The 22,362-nt window shown below is 45.1% G+C and overlaps 1 protein-coding gene across 1 annotated transcript in view; it reads left to right on the forward strand.

Moving 5' to 3' along the window:
• Positions 1-22,362, forward strand: part of MYO10 (myosin X) — a 225,666-nt gene that overhangs the window by 135,952 nt on the left and 67,352 nt on the right. The window contains 10 exon segments of the mRNA XM_049768272.1: positions 1,756-1,885; positions 3,485-3,603; positions 5,347-5,493; positions 5,662-5,762; positions 5,875-5,941; positions 6,481-6,573; positions 8,598-8,666; positions 8,982-9,064; positions 13,655-13,763; positions 16,854-16,934. Of these exon segments, the coding sequence (XP_049624229.1) occupies positions 1,756-1,885; positions 3,485-3,603; positions 5,347-5,493; positions 5,662-5,762; positions 5,875-5,941; positions 6,481-6,573; positions 8,598-8,666; positions 8,982-9,064; positions 13,655-13,763; positions 16,854-16,934 (999 nt within the window).

Here is a 22,362-nt window from a genome sequence, read left to right on the forward strand (position 1 = left end):
CCCCCCTCTCATATACATTGTCAGCAGTTCTGGCCCCAGTCTTTTTGGGGGGAGTTGTTGGGGTAAAGGTAAGGATATATATTCCCAACAGGGCTCCAAAAGCCACTGGGTGGGGCCAGAGAGATAGCCCAGCAGGTAGGGCATTTTTCTTGCACACAGTTAACTCAGGTTCGATCCCCAGCAGCCCGTCATGGTCTTCTTAACCCCACCAGGAAGGATCCTTGAGTGCAGAATAGGAATCAGCCTTGAGCACAGCAAAAAAATGAAATCACTGTAGAACACAAGCAGGTATCTTAGAGGAGATTCACTAGAGCCTGTTACCTACATACTTGCTTGACGTGACAGATCTCTTTAATTTCCCCTTCCCAAAAACAACCCCACAGTAATGTCTGTGGACTACCCAGGGGTCAAGAGCAGACCTTAAAAAGTCTGTGGAGATGGGCCTGAGAGAGAGCAGAGGGGTGAAGGCCTTGCCTTGCACACATCCATCCACCCTCGGGTTGAATTCCCAAGATCACCTCTCATCTCTGTGCGTTGCCAGAAGTGATCCCTGAGCACAGAGCCAAGAGTAAGCTTGGAGCATCATTGGTTATCACACACTCTTTCTCTAAAAACCTGTAGAGAAATTGAAAATAGAGCAGTCATAGTAAATTCCAATAGGCTTCCACTCTGGAAGTATCAGAGAAGGACCAGAAGACAAGACACCAAGCTATGGGATTTCTCTGTGGGAGAATTTTAGTCCACCTTCTCCTCCTTAACACAGGGACATTTTATTTGATTTTATTTCATTTTATTTTATTCTCCTTGCATCTTCTTTCTTTTTCTTCCTTCCTTCATTCTCTCTCTTTCTTCCTTCCTTCTCTCTCTTCCTTCCTTCCTTCCTTCCTTCCTTCCTTCCTTCCTTCCTTCCTTCCTTCCTTCCTTCCTTCCTTCCTTTTTGTTTTGTTTGTTTTTGGTTTTTGGGTCACACCCAGTGGCACTCAAGGGTTACTCCTGGCTCTGCACTCAGAAGTCACAACTGACAGGCTCGGAACCATATGGGATGCCGGGAATCAAACCAGAGTCTGTTCAGGGTTGGCTTCGTGCAAGGCAAATGCTATTGCTTCGCACCCTCTCTGTTCCTTAACAACATCAATGGAATTTTATTTCATTGCTGTATTTAACCCTCAGACCAGCCCTTCCTTTAATATACACAAAGAGAATTGACATCCCTCTCCTCAGCATTTCTTTCCATTTTGGGGGGTGACGGGGTATACCCTGCACTGCTCTAAGACTTACTCTTGGCTCTCTGCTCAAGGATCACTCTGTGGAGCCTTGTTTTTTGTGGTGCCAGGGAGATCAAACCCAGGTTTCCTATACGCATGGCCAAATGCCATACGCACTGTACTGTCTCTTGGGCCCATTTCTTGCTGAGTAAAGGACAGTGATTGTTCTCTGACATCTGTTGGGAAAGCGTGTCTTCCCACCATCCTGACTGGGCATTTTTGGGTCACCTCAATGGGAAGCTGCCAGACCTTTCTCATGTCACTACTGAGCGTCTCCTGGTTTTGCTGGTTCTTTCTTTTCTACTTGTTCTTTGAAGCTGTTTCCATGAGCACCATCCTTAGCATGAAACAGCAGGTGCTCTGGCCTGTTTCCCCTTTGCCCCTGGTCCCCAGAGCAGTAGCATATTGATCCAGTGAGTGAGGAATACTCTTCACTGTTGAGTGTGTGAGATGTGGCTTCATCATGATGGACCTATTTCTTCCCCTGCAGACGGCGATGGAGGTGATGGAGTTCCGACAGGAGGAAGTTCGGGAGGTGCTAAGGTTGCTGGCGGGCATCTTACACTTGGGGAACATTGAGTTCATCACCGCAGGGGGCGCTCAGGTCTCCTTCAAAACCGGTAAGACCCTCCTCCCATCCTCTCTGCCTACCTGGATGGTCCTCCAGGAACCTCATCCCTGAGTCTGACCCTGCTGAGATCTATTCCTGCACCCCAGCCTAGCACTTATGTGGGTGTCTGTGTCCTGGTTCTGAATCACAAAGGAGAGACATTGGGGTGAGTAAAAGGATGGAGGAGTGAGAGAGCATTAGGAAGTTTGGATGTGGGGCACATTTAGGGTTACATATGACATTGGATTCTGCTGGGTACATGGTGGTCCCATGTCACCATTCATTACAAGATCATCTCAGACTTGATGCCAATTTTTTCGGTTGTTTTTGGACCATACCCGACGGTGCTCAGGGCTGACTCTGCTCAGGGCTCACTTCTGCCTACTGTAATGTCACTCTGTCCTATGCCTTCTTGTTTTGGTTTGGTTTTTGGTCAAAATAGCGGGTTATGACTGTGGCAGGCTTTTCCATTTGTTTTTATTTGTTTTGGTTTGGGTTTGGGTTTTGGCTTTGAGCCACACCCAGTAGTACTCTAGGCTTACTCCTCGTTCTGCTCAAGGGTCACTCCTGGTGCTATTTGGGGATCAGATATGGTACCAGAGATCAACCTGGGTCCACCATGAGTGAATCAAGTGCCTCAATCCTTGAGCTAAGTCCATGAAACTTTCTTTTTTAAAAACATCATATTTAGGGGGCCAGAGTGATAGCATAGTGGTAGGGCACTTGCCTTCCACGTGGCCAACGCAGGACAGACCCAAGTTTGTTCCCCGGCATCTCATATCGTCCCACGAACCTGCCAGGAGCAATATCTGAGGGCAGAGCCAGGAGTAACCCTTGAGTGACACCAGGTGTGACCCAAAAACCAAAATAAATAATTGTATTACATTATACTATATCATCATATATCATACTATATTCAAAATATTTAAAAATATATTGATGTGGCCAGAGATAACACAGCAGGTAGGGCTCATACCTTGAACACCACGGCCAACCTAGGTTCAATTCCTGGCACCCTATGTGGTCCCCTGAGCACCAACAGGAGTGATCTCTGAGCACAGATTCAGAAGTCCTGAATACTGTAATAAAATGAAACAAAATTTTATTTAGGATGTTTTTATTTTAATAACAACAGAGGCTGAGAGATAGTACAAGGAATAAGGCACTTGCTCTGTAGCTGACCTGGTTTAGTTTGGGTTTGGGTTAGATTTTCTTTTAGTTCTGTATCTGGTTACTTGAGGGACCCTGCGGTGCTGGGTGCATGCAAGGCAAACACCTTTCCCGCTGTACTGTCTCTTTAGCGCACCCATCTTAGTAGTGATGAAAACAGGGGAGGCCCTGAAAGCCTCAGACTGGCTCATGAATCTACCTGGAACCTCCAGATCACTACCTAGAATCGCTCTTGTTTCAATCACCAGATTCTCTGCAAGGAGAGCAAATCAGCCGATCAGTGAATAGCATCATAGGTCCCCTCTCCTTCGGCTCTGCCACATAGGACTCTGGTGTTCTCTGCCACTGAGCAGAGCCTGTTCCTGTGGGCCCCTGGGTGTGGGTGTGCCTGCCCTGCAGGAGACTGTGTGCCCACTGGCTCTGTGTTCTTTGTCCCCAGCCTTGGTGAGGTCTGCAGACTTGCTGGGGCTGGACCAGGCACAGCTCACAGACGCCCTGACGCAGAGATCCATGTTTCTCCGCGGGGAGGAGATCCTCACACCCCTCAGCGTGCAGCAGGTACTGCCTAGCCTACCACACGGTGCCCAGGGACGGGCTGGAGCTTCTGGTCCCCGCCTCTGAGCTGCAGAAAGACTCAGAGCCATTCCAGGCAGCCTGTCTTTATCTAAGTGAAGCTATGCATGGGCTGTGGGCTTGAACTGTTTTCTCTCCATTCTTTCAGTTTGGGGGCCACACCCAGCAGTGCTCAGGGATTATTCTTGGCTCTGTGCTCAGGGATCATTCCGGGCGGTGCTCGGTAGCCCATTTGGGATGCCAGGAATTGAACCCAGGTTGGCCATGTGCAGGACAAGCGTCCTCCCCATTGTACTCTCACTTTCTGCTGAAAATCAGGGAATTCTCCTCCCTGATTTACAGGATTTTTAGAAGAATGATAGCTGATTATAGGGGCCAGAGCAACAGCACAGAAGACAAGGCATTCGCCTAGCACGCAGCTGACCTGGGACCAACTCAGGTTTGATCCCAGGCATATCATAGAGTTTCCCGAGCCTGCTAGGAGCGATTTCTGAGCACAGAGACAGGAGTAACCCCCTAAAAACCTTGAACCTTGTTAATAAACTTGAACCTTGTTAATAGGCAGGGAAGTGGTCATAAATTTGCCTCTTCTCCTGGAATGCATCCCTTTTTTGTACATGGACCTGGCTCCCAGAGAGGGTTTCTTTTGTTTTGTTTTGTTTTGTTTTGTAGCCACACCTGGAGGTGCTTAGAGCTAACTTGTGGCTCTGCACTCAGGAATTACTCTTGGTTTTCTTATTGGGGATGCTGGGGATTGAACCTGGGTCAGCTGCATACAAGGCAAATGCCCTCCCCACTGTACCATCTCTCCAGCCCCCTCATAATGTTTCTTGAGCAGACAAGGAAAAAGTGCTTGAATATATCATAAGGGCAATTTCCATGTGTGCCCAGGGCAATGAGAAGATAATGATGAAATCACAGAGATTATATTTATTATTTTAAACCTGATCACATGGGAAGCCATTTCTAGGGGAGGTCCAGAGAGACAGTACAGGATTAAGGCACTTGCTTTTCAGGCAGCAGACCCCTACAGTTTGATGTCTGGGACTGTGTGTGGACCTCTGTGCCCCATCAGGAGTGACCCCTGAGCATAGAGCCAGGAATAGAGCCTAAGCACAGCCAGGTATGGTATCTCCAAGGCTACTGTTAGGGCCTGACAGAGAGCACAGTGGTGTGAATGTTTGCCTTGTATGTGGCTGACCCAGGTTCGATTTCCAGCATCCCAGGTCCCTGAAGCTTGTCAGGAGTGATTTTTTTTTTAACTTTATCAATTTGATCAATTGGTTTTTTAGGCCACACCCAGTGGTACTCAGGGGTTACTCCTGGCTCTACACTCAGAAATCACCCCGGCAGGCTAGGGACCATATTGGGATGCTGGGAATCCAACCAGGTCCCTCCCAGGTCAGCCACATGCAAGACAAACGCTCTACCACAGTGCTATCTCTCTGGCCCCCAGGAGTGATTTCTAAGCACAAAGCCAAGAGTAACCCCTTGAGCACAGCCAGATGTGGCCCCTAAACATATAAACAAAAAACAAAACTACTGCTGCCTGCCCCACATATGGATCTCATGTCTAAGGGCTGTATCACCCATGCTGGACACTGCACCCCTCAGTACTTTCGGTGCTAGGTGCAGAGACCTAGGAGCATTTCACGCTTGTGTTCCACCCCTGAGAGATGGGGTTCTGCTGGATGGGGCAGCAGTGAACACCTTCTCCCCTGCCCACAGGCCATCGATAGCAGAGACTCTTTGGCCATGGCACTTTACGCCTGCTGCTTCGAGTGGGTCATCAAGAAGATCAACAGCAGGATTAAGGGCAAAGAGGATTTCAAATCCATCGGCATCCTGGACATCTTTGGGTTTGAAAACTTTGAGGTACACAGCTAAGGATGGGAAGGCGGGAAATCCTTTCTTAGCCGCTGGCTAGAAGCAAATACATGTCTGTCTGTCTGTCTGTCTGTCTGTCTGTCTGTCTGTCTGTCTGTCTTTTCCTTATGTAATGGCAAAGGCAGTAAGAGACTTAATGAATGGTGTCCCTTGTAGGTTAATCACTTTGAGCAATTCAACATAAACTATGCAAATGAAAAGCTGCAGGAATATTTCAACAAGCACATTTTTTCTTTAGAACAACTGGAATACAGCAGGTAAGCGCTCAGAGACTTCCCTTTCCAAAGCCAGTATTCACGGTTCAGCAGGGTGTTGGCTTGCAGGCTGAGCCTTCCTTCCTGTAACTGGCCCTTCTCGTTCTTTCCCCAGGGAAGGTCTAGTGTGGGAAGATATTGACTGGGTCGACAATGGAGAGTGCCTGGACTTGATCGAGAAGGTACCGCTCCTGCCCAGGGTTGTTACTGTCCCCAGGGTGTCCAGCTGGACTGATTCATTTTTTTTTATGGCAACAGCCTCGCCTGTGTGAACACGTACATCAAAGCTGTGAATGTTTAGAACACAATGGGCCGTTTGGAAACAGAAATGGGAATGCGTGAAGGCTAAATTTAAATACTTGGCCAATTGCAGCCCATTGTCTGGTGGAAGGAACCCAGTTTCTCCAATCCCACAGTCTGTGCGAATCCTCCTCACTTCCATGTGAAAGCAAAACCCTGGCCAGCACCCAAGGATTAGCTGTTTTGTCGATTTTGCCCACAAATGGCCAGTGGCTCCCATTTGTGTTTTCATTTACCTGTATGTTACGAGAATTGTAATTAATTGGACCTCTTGGTAGTATCATTCCAAATAGAGTGTGTGGGGTTTTTTTTTTTTCTTTTTAATGCCCCCTCTTCACAGACAGCTGAAAGCAAGAGTATAATACACAGAGGAGCAATGCCTTCAGCTTTTCATTCATTCCATCTTTCTTCCCTTCTCTAGAAACTCGGCCTCCTGGCGCTGATCAATGAGGAAAGCCACTTCCCTCAAGCCACCGACAGCACCTTATTGGAAAAATTACACAATCAACATGCAGTATGTTTAAACTCGCCAATTCTTAATTATGCCTAAAAAGCAAAGTTGAGGATTAAGATTACATACGCGATAGTCTGGTCCCGTTTTTCCCCCATGCCTCCCACATTAATTTTTTGCTTTTTCTTTCTTTCTTTCTTTTTTTTTTTTTTTATTTTGGGGGGCCACACCCATTGACGCTCCGGGGTTACTCCTGGCTATGCACTCAGAAATTGTTCCTTGCTTGGGGGATCATATTGGACGCCGGGGATCGAACCCAGGTCCGCACAACGGTAGGAGTTTGCCTTGCACACAGCTGACCCAGAACTGTTGCTGGTTCGATCGCTGGCATCCTATATGGTCCCCCGAGCCAGGAGCAATGTTTTTTTTTTCTTTTTTGTTTTTGGGCCACACTCAGTAACACTTGGGGGTTACTTCTGGCTATGTGCTCAGAAATCGCTCCTGGTTTGGGGGAGCATATGGGATGCTGGGGGAACAAACTGTGGTTTGTCCTAGTTTAGCGCTTGCAAGGCAGGGACCCTACCACTTGCACCACCGCTCTAGCCCTAGGAGCAATTTTTGACTGCAGAGTTCAGAGGAGTAACCCCTGAGCACCACTGGGTATCCCCCCCCCCAAAAAAAAGGGAAATCCAGGGTTGGGTTGGGTCATTTCGGGTTTCACTTTGTTGGTTCTTTTCTTTTTCTTTTTTCTTTTATATTGCACACGAGTGAATTAATCAGGTGGTGTTCTTCTGACTTATGTCACTTAGATCACTCTGCCCAGTTCCATTTTGGAAGTCAAAGATCATAAGATTTTGTTTTTTTCTAGAGCTGACTGCTGTTCATTGTGTGTGTTACTAGCATGTCTTTATCCACTCATCTGTTGTTGCGGACTTGGATTTTTTTCATATCTAGGTTAGCATGAATACCAACAGAACATAGAAGTGCATGAGTAGATATTGATGAGTAGATTACAGAGCTAAAATTTCAATCAACAGGGCCACAGTGCTAAGGTGTTTGCCTTGCATGCAGCTGAGCAGGATGGATGCTAGTTCCATCCCCCAGCATCTGATATGGTCCTCTGAGCCAGGAGCAATTTCTGAGCACAGAGCCAGGAATAACCCCTGAGTGCCACTGGATGTAGCCCAAAAAAAGCAAAAAATCATAATAAAGTAAAATTTCAGTCAACAGAAGGGACTGAGGTTGTAGCTGCTAAGAAAGTAGATTTGGAACTATTTGCTCAGCAGCCTGAAGTCTTGAGCCTGCATTTAGTGGAGGAGTCTGGAAGTGAATATTTCTCACCTACTGTAAGATAGATAAGAATTTCATTTCAGGGGCCGGAGAGATAGCATGGAGGTAAGGTGTTTGCCTTTCATGCAGAAGGTCCGTGGTTCAAATCCCGGCGTCCCATATGGTCCCCCGTGCCTGCCAGGAGCGATTTCTGAGCATAGAGCCAGGAGTAACCCCTGAGCACTGCCGGGTGTGACCCAAAAACCAAAAAAAAAAAAAAAAAAAAAAAAAAAAAGAATTTCATTTCAGGGGGCCCGAGAGGTAGCATGGAGATAAAGCGTTTGCCTTGCATGCAGAAGGTCGGTGGTTCGAATCCTGGCATCCCATATGGTCCCCTGCCAGGAGCGATTTCTGAGTGTAGAGCCAGGAGTAACCCCTGAGTGCTGCTGGGTGTGACCCCCCCCCCCAAAAAAAAAAAAGAATTAATTTCAGGGCCAAAGCAATAGCACAGCAGATAGGGCATTTTGCCTTCCACATAGCTGACCCAGGTTCGATCCCTGGCATCCCACATGGTCCACCGAACCTGCCAGAAGTGATTTCTAAGTGTAGAGCAGAAGTAACCCCTGAGCACTGCCAAACAATACAAAACAAAAAAGAATTTTATTTAATAAAACCCATTATGTGCTGTGGACTAAAATCTCTGCTACTTAGTAAGGTTTAGAATTGTTTTCACTGTCGTTATTAGTTTTCTCTAGAAGTCGTTGGCAATAAGTACATGACTTAGGCTTTTAATTTGTGTGTGTGCTTTGTTTTTTTAGAATAACCATTTTTACGTGAAGCCCAGAGTTGCAGTCAACAATTTTGGGGTGAAACACTATGCTGGAGAGGTAACTTTGCTGGTTAAGTTCTTTATTGGGGAGCGATAGTGCAGCAGGGAGGGCACACGCCTTGCATGCAGTCAACCTAGAGTTTGATCCCCGGCATACCATATGGTCCCCCCAGCACTTCCAGGAGTAATTTCTAAGCACAGAGCTAGGACTAACCACTGAGCATCACCAGCTGTGGTCCAAAATCAAAAAAAAAAAAAAATTAAAAATTGGATCACTTTGGGTTATCTGGATTTGCCCATTTAGTACTTAAAAGGCCATTCCTGTGGTCAGTCTTGATACTATTGAAATTACTTCTCTATTTCTGAAAACCAGGTTCAGTATGATGTTCGGGGCATCTTGGAGAAGAACAGAGATACTTTTAGAGATGATCTCCTCAACTTGTTGAGAGAAAGCAGGTATGTCCGTCCGCTCCACAGACCTCAGACTAACATTGTACCAATGCTTTCTGTTCATAAATATCTCAAAAATTAGAGCTGAGGCAATAGCCTCAGTGGGTAGGACATTTGTCTTGCACACAGTCACCTTGGCCTGGATCCCCAGCATTCCATATGGTCTCCTGAGCCTTCCAGGAGTAATTTCTGGGTGCAGAGCCAGGAGTAACCCTGAGTACTGCCAAGTGTGACCCAAATACAAAGAAAAAATTAATATAGAAGCTAGTGATGTTTTCCCTCCTCGGGGTAATAATTCATCTATAAACTTGCCCAAATGATCAAGAATTCTATTGGTAGCCAGGATGTCACAGGTACAATAAGAACAGTAAATCCAAGAGTTAAATAAATCATTAATCCCACAGATGGAGAAGTTTAAGATTTGGGTGATTTTAACTACATATCTTGAGCTCCAGATTCAGTTTTTAGCACTATGAAACAAATGAGTGATTTGTATTAGTTAAATGTCTTGCCCAAGATTTTCCTACTGGTCATCAAGGAGCTAGTAACTAAAATGGTGCATTGTGAATTCCACAATCCCCAGAGAGGGGAAAGGATTCCCATGGCCCCTGTCTGGGTAGGACAAGAGATGCAGGTCCAGCAGCAATTTTTTTTTTTTTGGTTTTTGGGTCACACCCGGCAGTGCTCAGGAGTTACTCCTGCCTCTGTGCTCAGAAATCAATCAACAGCAGCAATTCTGACACAAGAAATAATCCACACACAGTTGGGAAGGAATAGCAGGCCAGAAACACACATGGCAAGCTGTTTACCCACAAGCCAGTCCCTCCATCACGTGGAACCATGAGCCAAGATAGCAAGCAGCACCTTTTCCAAGCCTCCAAAGCTGCCTCTATTGAGAAAAACAAAGCCCAGCCCCAAGGGGGGTGGGGGGAGCCAGATGAGAGAAATCAATGGGGAAACATCTTTTTAACAAGAAAACCAAAGGAACCAATTGAGAGACATCTAATTAGAAGGCAATATGAGGACCAATCCAAAGGCCTCTACCAACAGTAACTATTGGATCTAGCCCACTTGCCTCAAGAACCTACAATCTTGGGCTCCCTCCAGATAGTCCAGCACAGAAAGCACAATCTTGGTGTGTGCCTGATACAGGATTGATCTCTAGCACCCTATGTTCCTGGGGGTATTGCAGGACCTTCAGCACTGCCAGGCTAGTCGTGGCATCCCTGGCACTGCAGCAACTTGTTAGAATTGCACTTCAGGCCCTTTCAATGAACCATTGCCCTGTCTAGTCACGAATTCCTGGTCAAAGAAAAGACCCTAGGAACTTACGTGCTTGCCTTGTATGTAGCTGACCCAGGTTTGATTCCTGGCATCCCATATGGTCCCCTTAAGTACTGCCAGGAGTGAGTCCTGAGCACAGAGCCAAAAGTAATCCTTGGGCATTGCCAAGTGTGACTCAAAAAGAACTTACAGGGCTAGAGCAATCCTATAGCAGGTAGAGCTCTTGCCTTGCAAACAGCTGACCTGGATTCCATCTTTGGCACCACATATGACCTTTTAAAACTTCAGAAGGGATCCCTAAGTGCAGTCAGAAGTATGCTCAAGAATTGCCATGTATAAACCACCACCCCCCAAATAAAAGTCTTTAAAATTCACTAAGATCTGTCTCCTGAAGTCTGGCCTATTCTCTCTGCTCCAGCCCAGAAATGCTTGTTGAAATGATTTGTCTTGGCTTTGCAAGACTCCAAGTTCTCTAGTTAGATCACAGGTGTCAAATGAAATAAACAAGTACTCATTCAGCTAAAATTATAGCTTAATTACACATTCATTTATTCATGAATTCTAAATTCAGTCCAATAAATAGTGAAAGAAAATATGCAGAAGCTTTCAATGATTGGTTTTAGCTATTTGTATTAAACCAGGAGCTATGAGAAAGAGAAAGTTAGGGGCCTGAGTGATAGCACAACTGGTAGGGTGTTTGCCTAGCAAGCAGCCTACCCAGTTATCAATTCTCAATACCCCATATCATCCCCTGAACACTGCCAGGGATAGCCCCAAAGTTAAAACAAACCAAGGCCAGAGCAATGGCATAGTGCGTAGGGCATTTGACTTCCATGCAGCCGACCTGGGTTCGATCCTTGGTATCCATATGATCCCCCAGATGCCAGGAGTAGAACCAGGAGTAAATTCTGAATGCCGCCAACTGTGGCCCAAAAACCAAAAAAAAGTTAAAATAAAACAAAAAAAAGTTTAGAAGCCCAAGCAATAGTACAGCATGTAAGCATTTGTTTGCCTTCATTTGTAGACCTGGCTTCTATCCCCTGTATTCCATATGTTTTCCCGAGTCAGGAGTTATTCTTTATCTTTCTTTCTTTCTTTCTTTCTTTCTTTCTTTCTTTCTTTCTTTCTTTCTTTCTTTCTTTCTTTCTTTCTTTCTTTCTTTCTTTCTTTCTTTCTTTCTTTCTTTCTTTCTTTCTTTCTTTCTTTCTTTCTTTCTTTCTTTCTTTCTTTCTTTCTTTCTTTCTTTCTTTCTTTCTTTTCTTTCTTTTCTTTCTTTTCTTTCTTTTCTTTCTTTTCTTTCTTTTCTTTCTTTTCTTTCTTTTCTTTCTTTTCTTTCTTTTCTTTCTTTTCTTTCTTTTCTTTCTTTTCTTTCTTTTCTTTCTTTTCTTTCTTTCTTTCTTTTTTTGGTTTTGGTTTTTGAGTCAAACCACGGTCCTTCTGCATGCAAAGCAAACGCCCTACCTCCATGCTATCTCTCCAGCCCCTAGGAGTTTTTCTTTTATTCTTTTCTTCTTTTTGGATTTTGGGTCACACCCAGCAGTGCTCAGGGGTTACACCTGGCTCTGCACTCAGAAATCATCCCTGGCAGGCACCGGGGACCATATGGGATGCCAGAATTCAAACTGCCATCCTTCTGCATGCAAAGCAAATGTCCTGCCTCCATGCTATCTCTTCGCACCCCTCCTCCCAGGAGTTATTCTTGAGCTCAGAGCCAGTAGTGCCCCCTGAGCATTACCAGGTATTGCCTAAATAAATAAATACAGGAAAGGAGGAAGGGAGGAAGGGAGGGAGGGAGGGAGGGAGGGAGGAAGGAAGGAAGGAAGGAAGGAAGGAAGGAAGGAAGGAAGGAAGGAAGGAAGGAAGGAAGGAAGGAAGGAAGGAAGGAAGGAAGGAGCGAGCCAGGCCAGGCTATGTGCTTGAGCCAGCAAAGGACTTCCTATCTCAGCTGCTCCAACCCACCAAGGGGCTGGGGCTCTGCTATTCTGTTCCATCCTTTCCCAGGTGGCATTCACTTCTGTTGTCTAATGCCAGTTGGATTGGCACCTTCCACCTCTGTCCAGCAGGGGTCAGTTGCAGAAAATGAGACAAATAAGGGAACAAACTCACATTTCTTGTGGGAGCATTTGGGCCCCCTGGGCAGCCATCACTGGGCTTCCCCACTTCCCCACGTCCTAACACGTGAGCCACAATTTGAGCTTTCAGTTGACAAGACCTTGAGGTCAATTGGTCAGTTTATCACCATACAGTATTTACATGCAGAATGAAGGCCAGGCTAAATCACTGTTGGGCAGCAAACGTCAAGACCCTAAACTGGTTTTTTTGGATTCTCTTGGTATGGTTTGGTTTGGGGACCATTCCTGGTGGCCCTCTAGAGTTTCTTGCAGACGGCTGACCAGAGTTCAGTCCCATGTGTAGTGACAGAGGGATATCCATCCCAAACTTGGGATTTTTGTTAAAGGCACAATTTCCCACAATCTTTGTTGGAACCAAACCCTTTCTCCAAAGTGCTGGAGCACAGTTAGAAAACAGAAAAAAAAAAAAAAAAAGTATGCATTTAGGAATCTTCTTGAACCAAAAGGAAAAAGAATTGAGGCCAGTGAGTGAGCAAGTGTGGCCATGACCTCGGAGCTATGCCTACCCAGTCTTGGTCCTGCTTTTCCAGTTCACAGCCTCGCCCCTGGCCTTCAAGCCAATAGCACGTCCCCTGCCAGGGAGTTGAACCCAAGAACTTAGCAAGGAGATGGCTCAACTTAATGAGCACTTTCTCCTGGGAGAAACCCAACATCACAAGAGATCATCTCTAAGATTACACCCATTTTCTAGCTGAAAATATGTAGGCCCAGGGATCTCCAGTGTCTTGTCCCCAGTGCTAGGGCTAGGAAGTAGCAAGGCAGGATTGGAACTAATCAGCTGCCAGTGTTAACTCTTTCACACCCATTATTTATTTTGACTCCGCCTCCACAATGAGATATCAGATCTAGTAGTTCCCTCCCTTCCAGAGGAGGGAAAGTTCTGGAAGCTTTCAACTGCCCTGGAGAACGAGATGACCCAAAGAGCTGAACCACCCGGGCATTGTTTCCTGTTCTGGTCTGCCCTGCTAGGATGTGCGCCATTGTTTGTTGACTGCCGTCTGTGTTTTTCTGTGCTGAGAGTTCATTGACATTGGTGGGTGTATCTTTGGGGGCCATCTTGGTTTTTTGGAGGCCTCTGGGAGAGGATCTGGGGAGGGGGAAAATATATTATGATGACAGTCCTGCTACTCCAGGTGAGCAAGTGATCGCCACTCATCACCCTCTGGTATTGCTCTCCCAGATTCGACTTCATCTATGACCTCTTTGAACACGTTTCCAGCCGCAATAACCAAGATACTCTGAAAAGTGGAAGTAAGCATCGCAGGCCCACCGTCAGCTCCCAGTTCAAGGTCAGTTACACCAGCTCCTAGGAGAAGGTCATTTTTGGAATTGGGTACCCAGAAGCATAGGCAGGGGGTTCTTTTTAGGGCCCGAGTGATAGTACAGAATGTAGGGAATTTGCCTTGTATGTAGCCTGCCTGGATTTGATCCCCAGCATCAGATATGGTCCCCCGAGCCTGCCAGTATTGATTTCTGAGCATAGAGCCAGGAGTTACCTCTGAGCACTGACCCAAAAACTAAATTAAAAAAAAAAGTTTCTGTTTGATATCTCTCTGCAAACCAGGTTGGATAATAGATAATGCTCTCTTTTATGAGTCTGATGAAAGTATGCAGATTGTTTTGTGAAAATAGTTGTTTATTCCATTTATTAAAAATAATTTTTTTCAAAGTTGTCAATAGCAATTGTGTCTCCTTTCTTCTCATTATTCATTTTTGGACCAGAGTGAGAGTACAGAGGATAAGGTTCTTGCTTTGCATACTACTAATCCAGATTTAATCCCTGGCCATCCCCAGTGGTCTCCTGAGCACTGCCAGGAGTAAGCCCTGAGCCAATGCTGTGTGTGTGGCCCAAAAACAAAAACCAAAAAAAATCAGTCATCCTTAAAGAAAACTGATTATTTGAAATCTGATTTGTAGGATTGGAGATTTGGTTCAGGGGTGGAATATTTATTTGTCTTAATATGTCAGGCTGGGGTTCAATTTCCAGCATCAACCTTTACCCCCAAAATATATTAAACAGTGACTGGAGACTTAGTATCATTGTAGGATTCTTGCCATGCACACAGCTGACTGGGTTGAATTCCCAGCATTTTACATTGTCACACAGCTCTGCCAAGAGTGATCCCAGCGTGTAAAACCTGAAGTAACCCCTGAGTACTGTCAGGGTATGGCCCAAAATTTTTTAAAGAAAGACATCAATTTGTATTTGGAGGTCATGTGAACATAGAGTATGTCTGCTCCTATGTCTAGATTATTTTTACTAGTATCCATTACATAGTAAGAATGCCTATAAATAAATCTTTTGAGTCTAGATTTTTGTAGTTTTTCCATTACCCTCTCTCGAAATAAAAACCAGATACATATTTAAATAAAATCCACACCAGTCACCTTGGCCAGATAGATACCCACAATTTAGGCAGGGGGCAGGAAACATAATTATTTGCATTTGTGAAACTTCCAACATTTTCTAAAGTTATAAGAAGGCGACTCAAGAACCACTTGGTCACCCTAAGTGACCAGTGCTCAAGATAAGGGGTTCAGGGGCCGGAGAGATAGCATAGAGGTAAGGCATTTGCCTTTCATGCAGAAGGACAGTGGTTCGAATCCCGCATCCCATATGGTCCCCTGTGCCTGCCAGGGGCAGTTTCTAAGCATAGAGCCAGGAGTAACCCCTGAGCGCTACCAAGTGTGACCCCCCCCACCATAAAAAAGATAAGGGGTTCAGTCCCAGAACCACACACACATTTTCCCCAAGCACATCTGGGAGAACATCCCAACTTTCAAGCACCCATCTGGGACCAGCTCCTGAGATCTGGGGGCTGTATACCCCCAAAACAAACTCACATTCATTAATCATCTATGATATGTGAGCCTTGACATTCTGATTTCAAAGAACACTGTTTAAGATGTATGCAATTTAAGTGATTGGAGAGATAGTACAGGGGATTAGGCACTTACTTTACATGTGGACAGCCCCATGTCAATCCTTGACACCTCATATAATTTCCCCAAGAACCACTGAGCGTGACCCCTAAGCACTGAGTTAGGAGTAGTCACTGAGCACTGTCAGATATGACCCCCAAGTCTCAAAAAAAATTTATTGAATTGGATTTTGTTGAGTATTTAAATGTGACAATTTAAGGCCATTATACATGTGATTATAGTATTAAGAACTACATGTTGGGCCCGGAGAGCTAGCACAGCGGTGTTTGCCTTGCAAGCAGCCGATCATGGACCTAAGTTGGTTGGTTCGAATCCCGGTGTCCCATATGGCCCCCCCCCCCCCCCCCGTGCCTGCCAGGAGCTATTTCTGAGCAGACAGCCAGGAGTAACCCCTGAGCACTGCCGGGTGTGGCCCAAAAACCAAAAAAAAAAAAAAAATTTAGAAGAACTACATGTTGGGGCCAGTGAGGTGGCGCTAGAGGTAAGGTGTCTGCCTTGCAAGCGCTAGCCAAGGAAGGACTGCGGTTCGATCCCCCTGCATCCCATATGGTACCCCCAAGCCAGGGGCAATTTCTGAGTGCTTAGCCAGGAGTAACCCCTGAGCATCAAACGGGTGTGGCCCAAAAAAAATCAGAAAACAAAAGAAAAACAAAAAAACTACATGATAACACAGTGCACATAGCTGACCCAAGACAGACCCAGATTTGATTCCCAACATCCCATATAGTCCCCCGAGCCTGCCAGGAGTGATTCATGAGCGCAGAGCCAGGAGTAACCCCTGAGCGCTGCTGGGTGTGGCCCAAAAACCAAAAAAAAAAAAAAAAAAAAAACTACATGTTAAATCTTTTTCAAGAGTGTTAATATTAAAGTTTTTATATGTCTATATATTATGTGTGTAATATTTATAATATATGTAACTATATATAATGTTTTCTTTGGCCACAGAGGCAGAGTGCTAGAAACAGACCCTCATGCAGAGCATGCACCCACATCTTGAGCTGTCTCTTTAGTTTCCAGAATTTTGTGGTAGGGGTCACACCTGGCAGTTTTCAGAGCTTTTTCCTGGCTCTGCACTCAGCATTCTCAGGGGACCATATAGGATGCCAGGGATCAAACCCAGGTTAGCTGCATATAAGACAAAGAGCCTTACCTGCTATGCTATTGCTCCAGCCTCCAGATTTTTTTATAATGATATATTATGTTGAATATGCATAAGTCTTGTATTTGGTGAAATAATTCCAGTGACAATCTGGAATCCAGTCCTATCTGTGCTTCATAGGCAGTGGCATAGTCAAAACAGCAAATAGCTATTCTTCCTAGGGTTTACAGTTTTCTGATTTTTTCCCCTTGTTTTGGACACATACCCAGAGTGCTGAAAAGTATAGAGTGAAATAAGAAAGAGACTAAATCAGCCTGTGCTTTTTGCTTCCTCATAGGATTCATTGCATTCCTTGATGGCCACGCTAAGCTCCTCTAATCCTTTCTTTGTCCGCTGCATCAAGCCGAACATGCAGAAGGTAAGTAATGAGAATGCTCTGTACTAAAGCTGTGGCTTTAAACACTGGTGCTGCTGCTGCAATTGTGTTTCTCCCCATCTGGCGACTTCTTGAATAATGCTTTGTCGAACAGCACTGAAGTGTAATATGGAACTTTGACAACATTACATAATTATTTCTCTTGGTACATTTTGTCCTTAGGACATCCAATTGTGAGCCACTGGTGGTCCACACCATCCATGTGAGATGCAGTGGGAGCCATTAGTAGTATACACCATCCTTAGGGCATCCAAGTGTGAGCCACCAGTGGTACACACAGTCCATGGTTGTGTGAGCTATTGGTGTTATGTGCCGGCGTTATTGTGTTAAGAACACCTGTGGTGGTTGACTACTTCCAAACTTGCTTTGTCCCAAGTCCTTTCAAATAGATGTTTAGAAAGTACAGAACATAATTAAAATTTAATATGAACTTGAAATTCTTTCTTTGTCTCTTGGGCAATTCCCTCTACCTTTGGCTGATGCTATCAACCATCAGAGAAATCTCCTTCAAAAAGGAAACATCGTGAGATCATCACTTCTCCTCTTGGTACTTGTTCCCAAGTTCTCAAACAAAAGTTTTAGAAGAAATGCTCTGAGATTTTCTGTTGGCTTTATTTTTCTAGATGTCCTTCTGCTTTGTTGTTAAACCTACCAAATGTGTGTGATGAAAAGTCTGTTTTCATTTTGGCTTGGGGAATGAGGGAGTCACTTTCCATTGATGATCAGGAGGATTGTTTGAGTCTGAAATGCTCAGTGCTTGGGCCTGGCCGTGCAGTTGTATTCTGACCCAGCTGGGCTGGGGGTCTGCAGAGACCATTTAGGCTCCCCTGGCAGTGCTTAGAGGGTCCAATGGTCTTAGGTATAGACCCTAGGCCATGTTTTTGCCTAGAATCTGCTCCAGCTCTCTGTTTCTCTTTCTTAGCCTGAATCTCTTTTCAATGTAGTATTGCTGAAGCCTTCAGGTCATTGGAACTAAATGGGGAATTCCAGAAAGTTTGTCAAAGTTCTCAATTCAGGGGCCAAAGAGATAGTACAATGGGTTGGGCACTTGCTTTCCCATAGATGTTTCCTGTAGATGGCCAGGTGTGATTCCTGAGTGCAGAGCTGGGAGTAAGTTCCAAGAACTGCCAGTATGGCTCCAAGTTCCTATCCAAATAAGTTCTCGTGTCTGGGTGCTGTGATTTTAGTTTTTTATGCGCATCCTGGTTAGAAACTATGTGACTTTAACAAGCAGCTGTTTCAACAACAAAATGTCTAATATTAATCAGATTGGCACCTTCTACCTCTGTCCTGCAGAGCATGAGACAAACATACAAACAAGAACTGTCTAAGCTTTGGGGATCCCCTGAGCAGTCTCTAGTAGTATCATAGACTCATGGCTTATTCAGTATAATCCCACCTCAGCCACCTGGGCTCTCAGACAGCAGCGGACAGACATTGAGCACAATTAGTAAGTGCATCTAGGACAATGAATAAGTAGATCAAGGATAAGTAGTAAGTAAGGCAAGGGCAGTAAGTAAATGGAAGAGAGTTAGTGCATTAAGGACAGTTAGTAAGTCAAGGATAGTAAGTACGGGGCCGGAGAGATAGCATGGAGGTAAGGCATTTGCCTTGCATGCAGTAGGATGGTGGTTCGAATCCCAGCATCCCATATGGTCCCCCGAGCCTGCCAGCAGCAATTTCTGAGCATAGAGCCAGGAGTAACCCCTAAGCGCTGCCCAGGTGTGACCCAAAAACTAAAACAAACAAACAAAAAAAGATAGTAAGTACATCAAGGATGGTTAGTAAGTGCATCAAGGATAGTTGTTAAGTAAGTCAAGGACAGTTAGTAATACACCAAGGACAATAAGTACAGTACGTCAAGGACAGTTGGGAGTATATCAAGGGCAATCAGCACATTAACATACTGTACGTCTAAGAAAAACAGAGACTAGCATATCTCTCAGAGACATCATCAGGCTCCTTCAAGTACAAAGTTCTCATTCCTGTTCTTTTTTGGGGGCCATAGGGGTTACTCCTGACTCTGCACTCAGAAATCATTCCTGGAAGGCTGGGGTATCATAAGGGATACTGGGAATCAAACCCCAGTTGGCAACATGCAAAGCAAATGCCCTCCCTGCTGTGCTATCACTGGGCCCCTACCATTGCCTTTTTGCCCAGGATGTCTTACATCTCAAAGACCCTAAACAGTCTTTATTCTATTCAATAGGCACATATTTGCAATTTATTCTATTCTTCCTTGGGTGCACTATTTGCAAAGATGCATTCTTTTGTACATGTATTCTAAAACCTACACTATTTGTATTCTAAAAACTAAACTATTTTACCTGGGGGAATTGCAAAACCTTTGAATTAATTTTGTTAGGGGGAAGATCACACACACACACCCCAAAAAATTGGTCTTTGAGACATATAGTCTAAAGCTAAATGAGCAGGTTGCCTTAAAATATTTATAACTAATATTTTGTGAAGGAAAAATTCAAATGGCAAAGGTATATAATTTGCATGGGAGGATCCTGGGTTCAAACCTCAGGACCATATGCCCCACCCCCCCAGCACCATTGGAGAATAGTTCCCTGAGCATGGCTGGGTATGTCCCAAAAGAACAAAATAGAAAATGAGAATGATTTGGTGTCCTGTTCTGAGGGAGAAGTAAGCTCCATGTCGTGAGGAAGATCTGTACCTCCCTCATGAGGACTGTACGTCTGACTCCTTTGAGATGTCGATTATGCTTTGACAGCGTGGTCAGAGCCAAATCTTACTGTTTGTACTGGGTCCCCATTCATTGCCTTTGATTTAATGGTACAGCCGTCTATGTTTTCTACAGCTGTTTCTGGACACAAGCCGTCTTGTTGAGTCAGAAAGATAAAAATGGGCCTTCTCTCTTTGCTTAGTTAAAAAAAAAATTGATGGGGCTGGAGCGATAGTACCGCAGGTAGGGCATTTGCCTTGCACATGGCTGACCTGAATTCGATCCCCAGGATCCCATATGATCCCCTGATTCCAGAAGTGATTTCTTTTATTTTGTATTTATTATTTTTTATAAATATAACCCGGTGACGCTCAGGGGTTACTCCTGGCTATGTGCTCAGAAATCACTCCTGGCTTGGGGAACCATATGGGACACCAGGGATTGAACTGAGCTCCATCCTGGGTCAGCCCTGTGTAAGGCAAGCGCCATACACATCGCTTGGTCCCCGGGAGTGATTTCTAAGTGCAGAGCCAAAAGTAATCCCTGAGTACTGCCAGGTATAGCCTCCCCCAAATTAAGTTAAAATGAATTTAACTTAATTTTAATTATTTATTTTTATTTTATTTTATTTTATTTAAATCACCGTGAGAGAGAGTTAAAAAAATTGTTGATAGTTGAGCTTCTGTCATGTGATGTCATGTGAAGCACCCAGCCTTACCAAGTACTCATTTCCCAAAAGGACCTTCTCTTTAAGAAGGAGTTACCCAGGGACCGGAGAGATAGCCTGGAGGTAGGGCATTTGCCTTGCATGTAGAAGGATGGGTGGTTTGAATCCCAGCATCCCATATGGTGCCCCGAGCCTGCCAGGAGCAATTTTTGAGCATAGAGCCAGGAGTAATCCCTGAGTGCTGCCGGGTGTGACCCAAAAACAAACACAAAACAAAACAAAAATGTAGATTTATGACACCAAACAGTTTTCAGGTGTACAATATTATAATTTCACTCTTGTAAAAAAGCAGGTGCAAACTGTAGCACGTGCTAAAATAATTATGTCAGTTCGTCCTACAAAATGTGCTATGGTTTTTGGTTTAGTTTTTTTGTTTGTAGCCCCTGAACACTGCCAGGCACAACCTACCCAGCATTCTAACCATTCAGATGCCCCTGCGAAATACTCCTGGCGATGGTAGAAGTTGGGAAGCAGGTCTCTGGCTAGACCCTAGCACAGAAGGGTACATCCTCCAGCTAGCCTGGACTCCCTGGAGCTCAGGGGCTTCTCCAGGATTCTCTGTGACAAGACCCTTACCCTTTGTCTCCTAGCTGCTGTAACCAGTTTAGCCAGCAGTGTGAACCCTGACTTCCCCACTGCCGGTTGCATCCCAGAAAACCTGCTTTACCACCTCAGAATTTCTCCAGGGAGCAGTTCTGTGGCCTGTTCTCCCTGCCTGGTTTTTTAGCAGATAAGTCCCAGCCCTGAGAGTCTGTCATTAGCATTCCTCAGAAAAACCCTGAGCAGGGCCTGAGGGTGTTGCTGAGCCCAGAGCCCAGCTGGAGCCCTGCACTGTGAGAACTGGTCCTCAGTGGTTCCCAGCCCCCCTGCAGGAAAGGCCCAAGTGCTGCCCAGTCCCCTCCACTCTTCAGCAAGGCCCAGCTCCTTGTTTCTGGTTCCTGCACTGTGGTCTGGGAAGAACAAAGGACATGCTGGATTTCAACACTGAGGTGATATTTTCTAGAATTCTCCATCCTGTAGTTCACACATTCTTCTTTTAAGCATCTTTCATTGTGTTAGAGAGTCCTATGACTATGTAAATTTAAAAATGTTTTAACATAGAAGTATTCATACTGTATGATTCTGAGGGTTGTTTTGGGGGCCTGGCCATACCCGGTGATGCTCAGGGTTTTTTATTCCTGCCTCTGACCTCAGGAATCATGCCTGGCAGACTCGGGGGACCATATGGGATGCTGGGAATCGAACCACCATCAATCCTGGGTTGGCCTTGTGCAAGGCAAACACCCTACCACTGTGCTATCTCTCTGGCCCTGGTTTGGATGCCTTGGCATCTCTATGTATAGAACTCTGCACACCTACCACCAAGATTCTCCTTGGAGTTTATTTTATTGGTTTACTTTCTTTATTTTGGGGTTGGGGTCATACCCTAAGTGCTCAGGAACTACTGCAGGGTCTTGCTCATGAAGTACTCAGACAACTTGTATGGTGTTGGGGACCTGCCCCAGGTCACCTGCAGGTAAGGCAGCATCTTAACTGCAGGGCTCCTCTCTCTCAGGCCTTTTCACTTGTTTTGACTTAATCATACTCCTGTTTTGGAACATGTTTGGGGCCTTTTCTCGTGCTCAGGGTAGGTAGCATGTGCTGCTAGGGGTTAAGACCAGGACTCCAACATGGAAAATAAATGCTCCAGCTCTTGGAATCAACCTGCCCTTGGATTCAACCTGTCATCCCTATTTTTGTTGAGGAAAAATAATTTTATTAATTATGATTGTTTATTATTAATTATTAATTAATTTAATTATTTAATTGAATCTCCCTGAAATACACTGCTATAAAGTTGTTCATGTTGGGGATCAAACCCGGGGAGGTTGCATGCTAGGTTGCATGTGCCTTCCCCACTGTACTATCTCTCTAGCCCTACTGATCAGTTTTTAGTCAAGTCCCAAGTTACCATTAAGTTCTTGACCCCTTTGGTTATCTTTTTAGAAAAA

The sequence above is a fragment of the Suncus etruscus genome, chromosome 2 (assembly GCF_024139225.1).
Source record: "Suncus etruscus isolate mSunEtr1 chromosome 2, mSunEtr1.pri.cur, whole genome shotgun sequence".
NCBI classification, from domain to species: Eukaryota; Metazoa; Chordata; class Mammalia; order Eulipotyphla; family Soricidae; genus Suncus; species Suncus etruscus.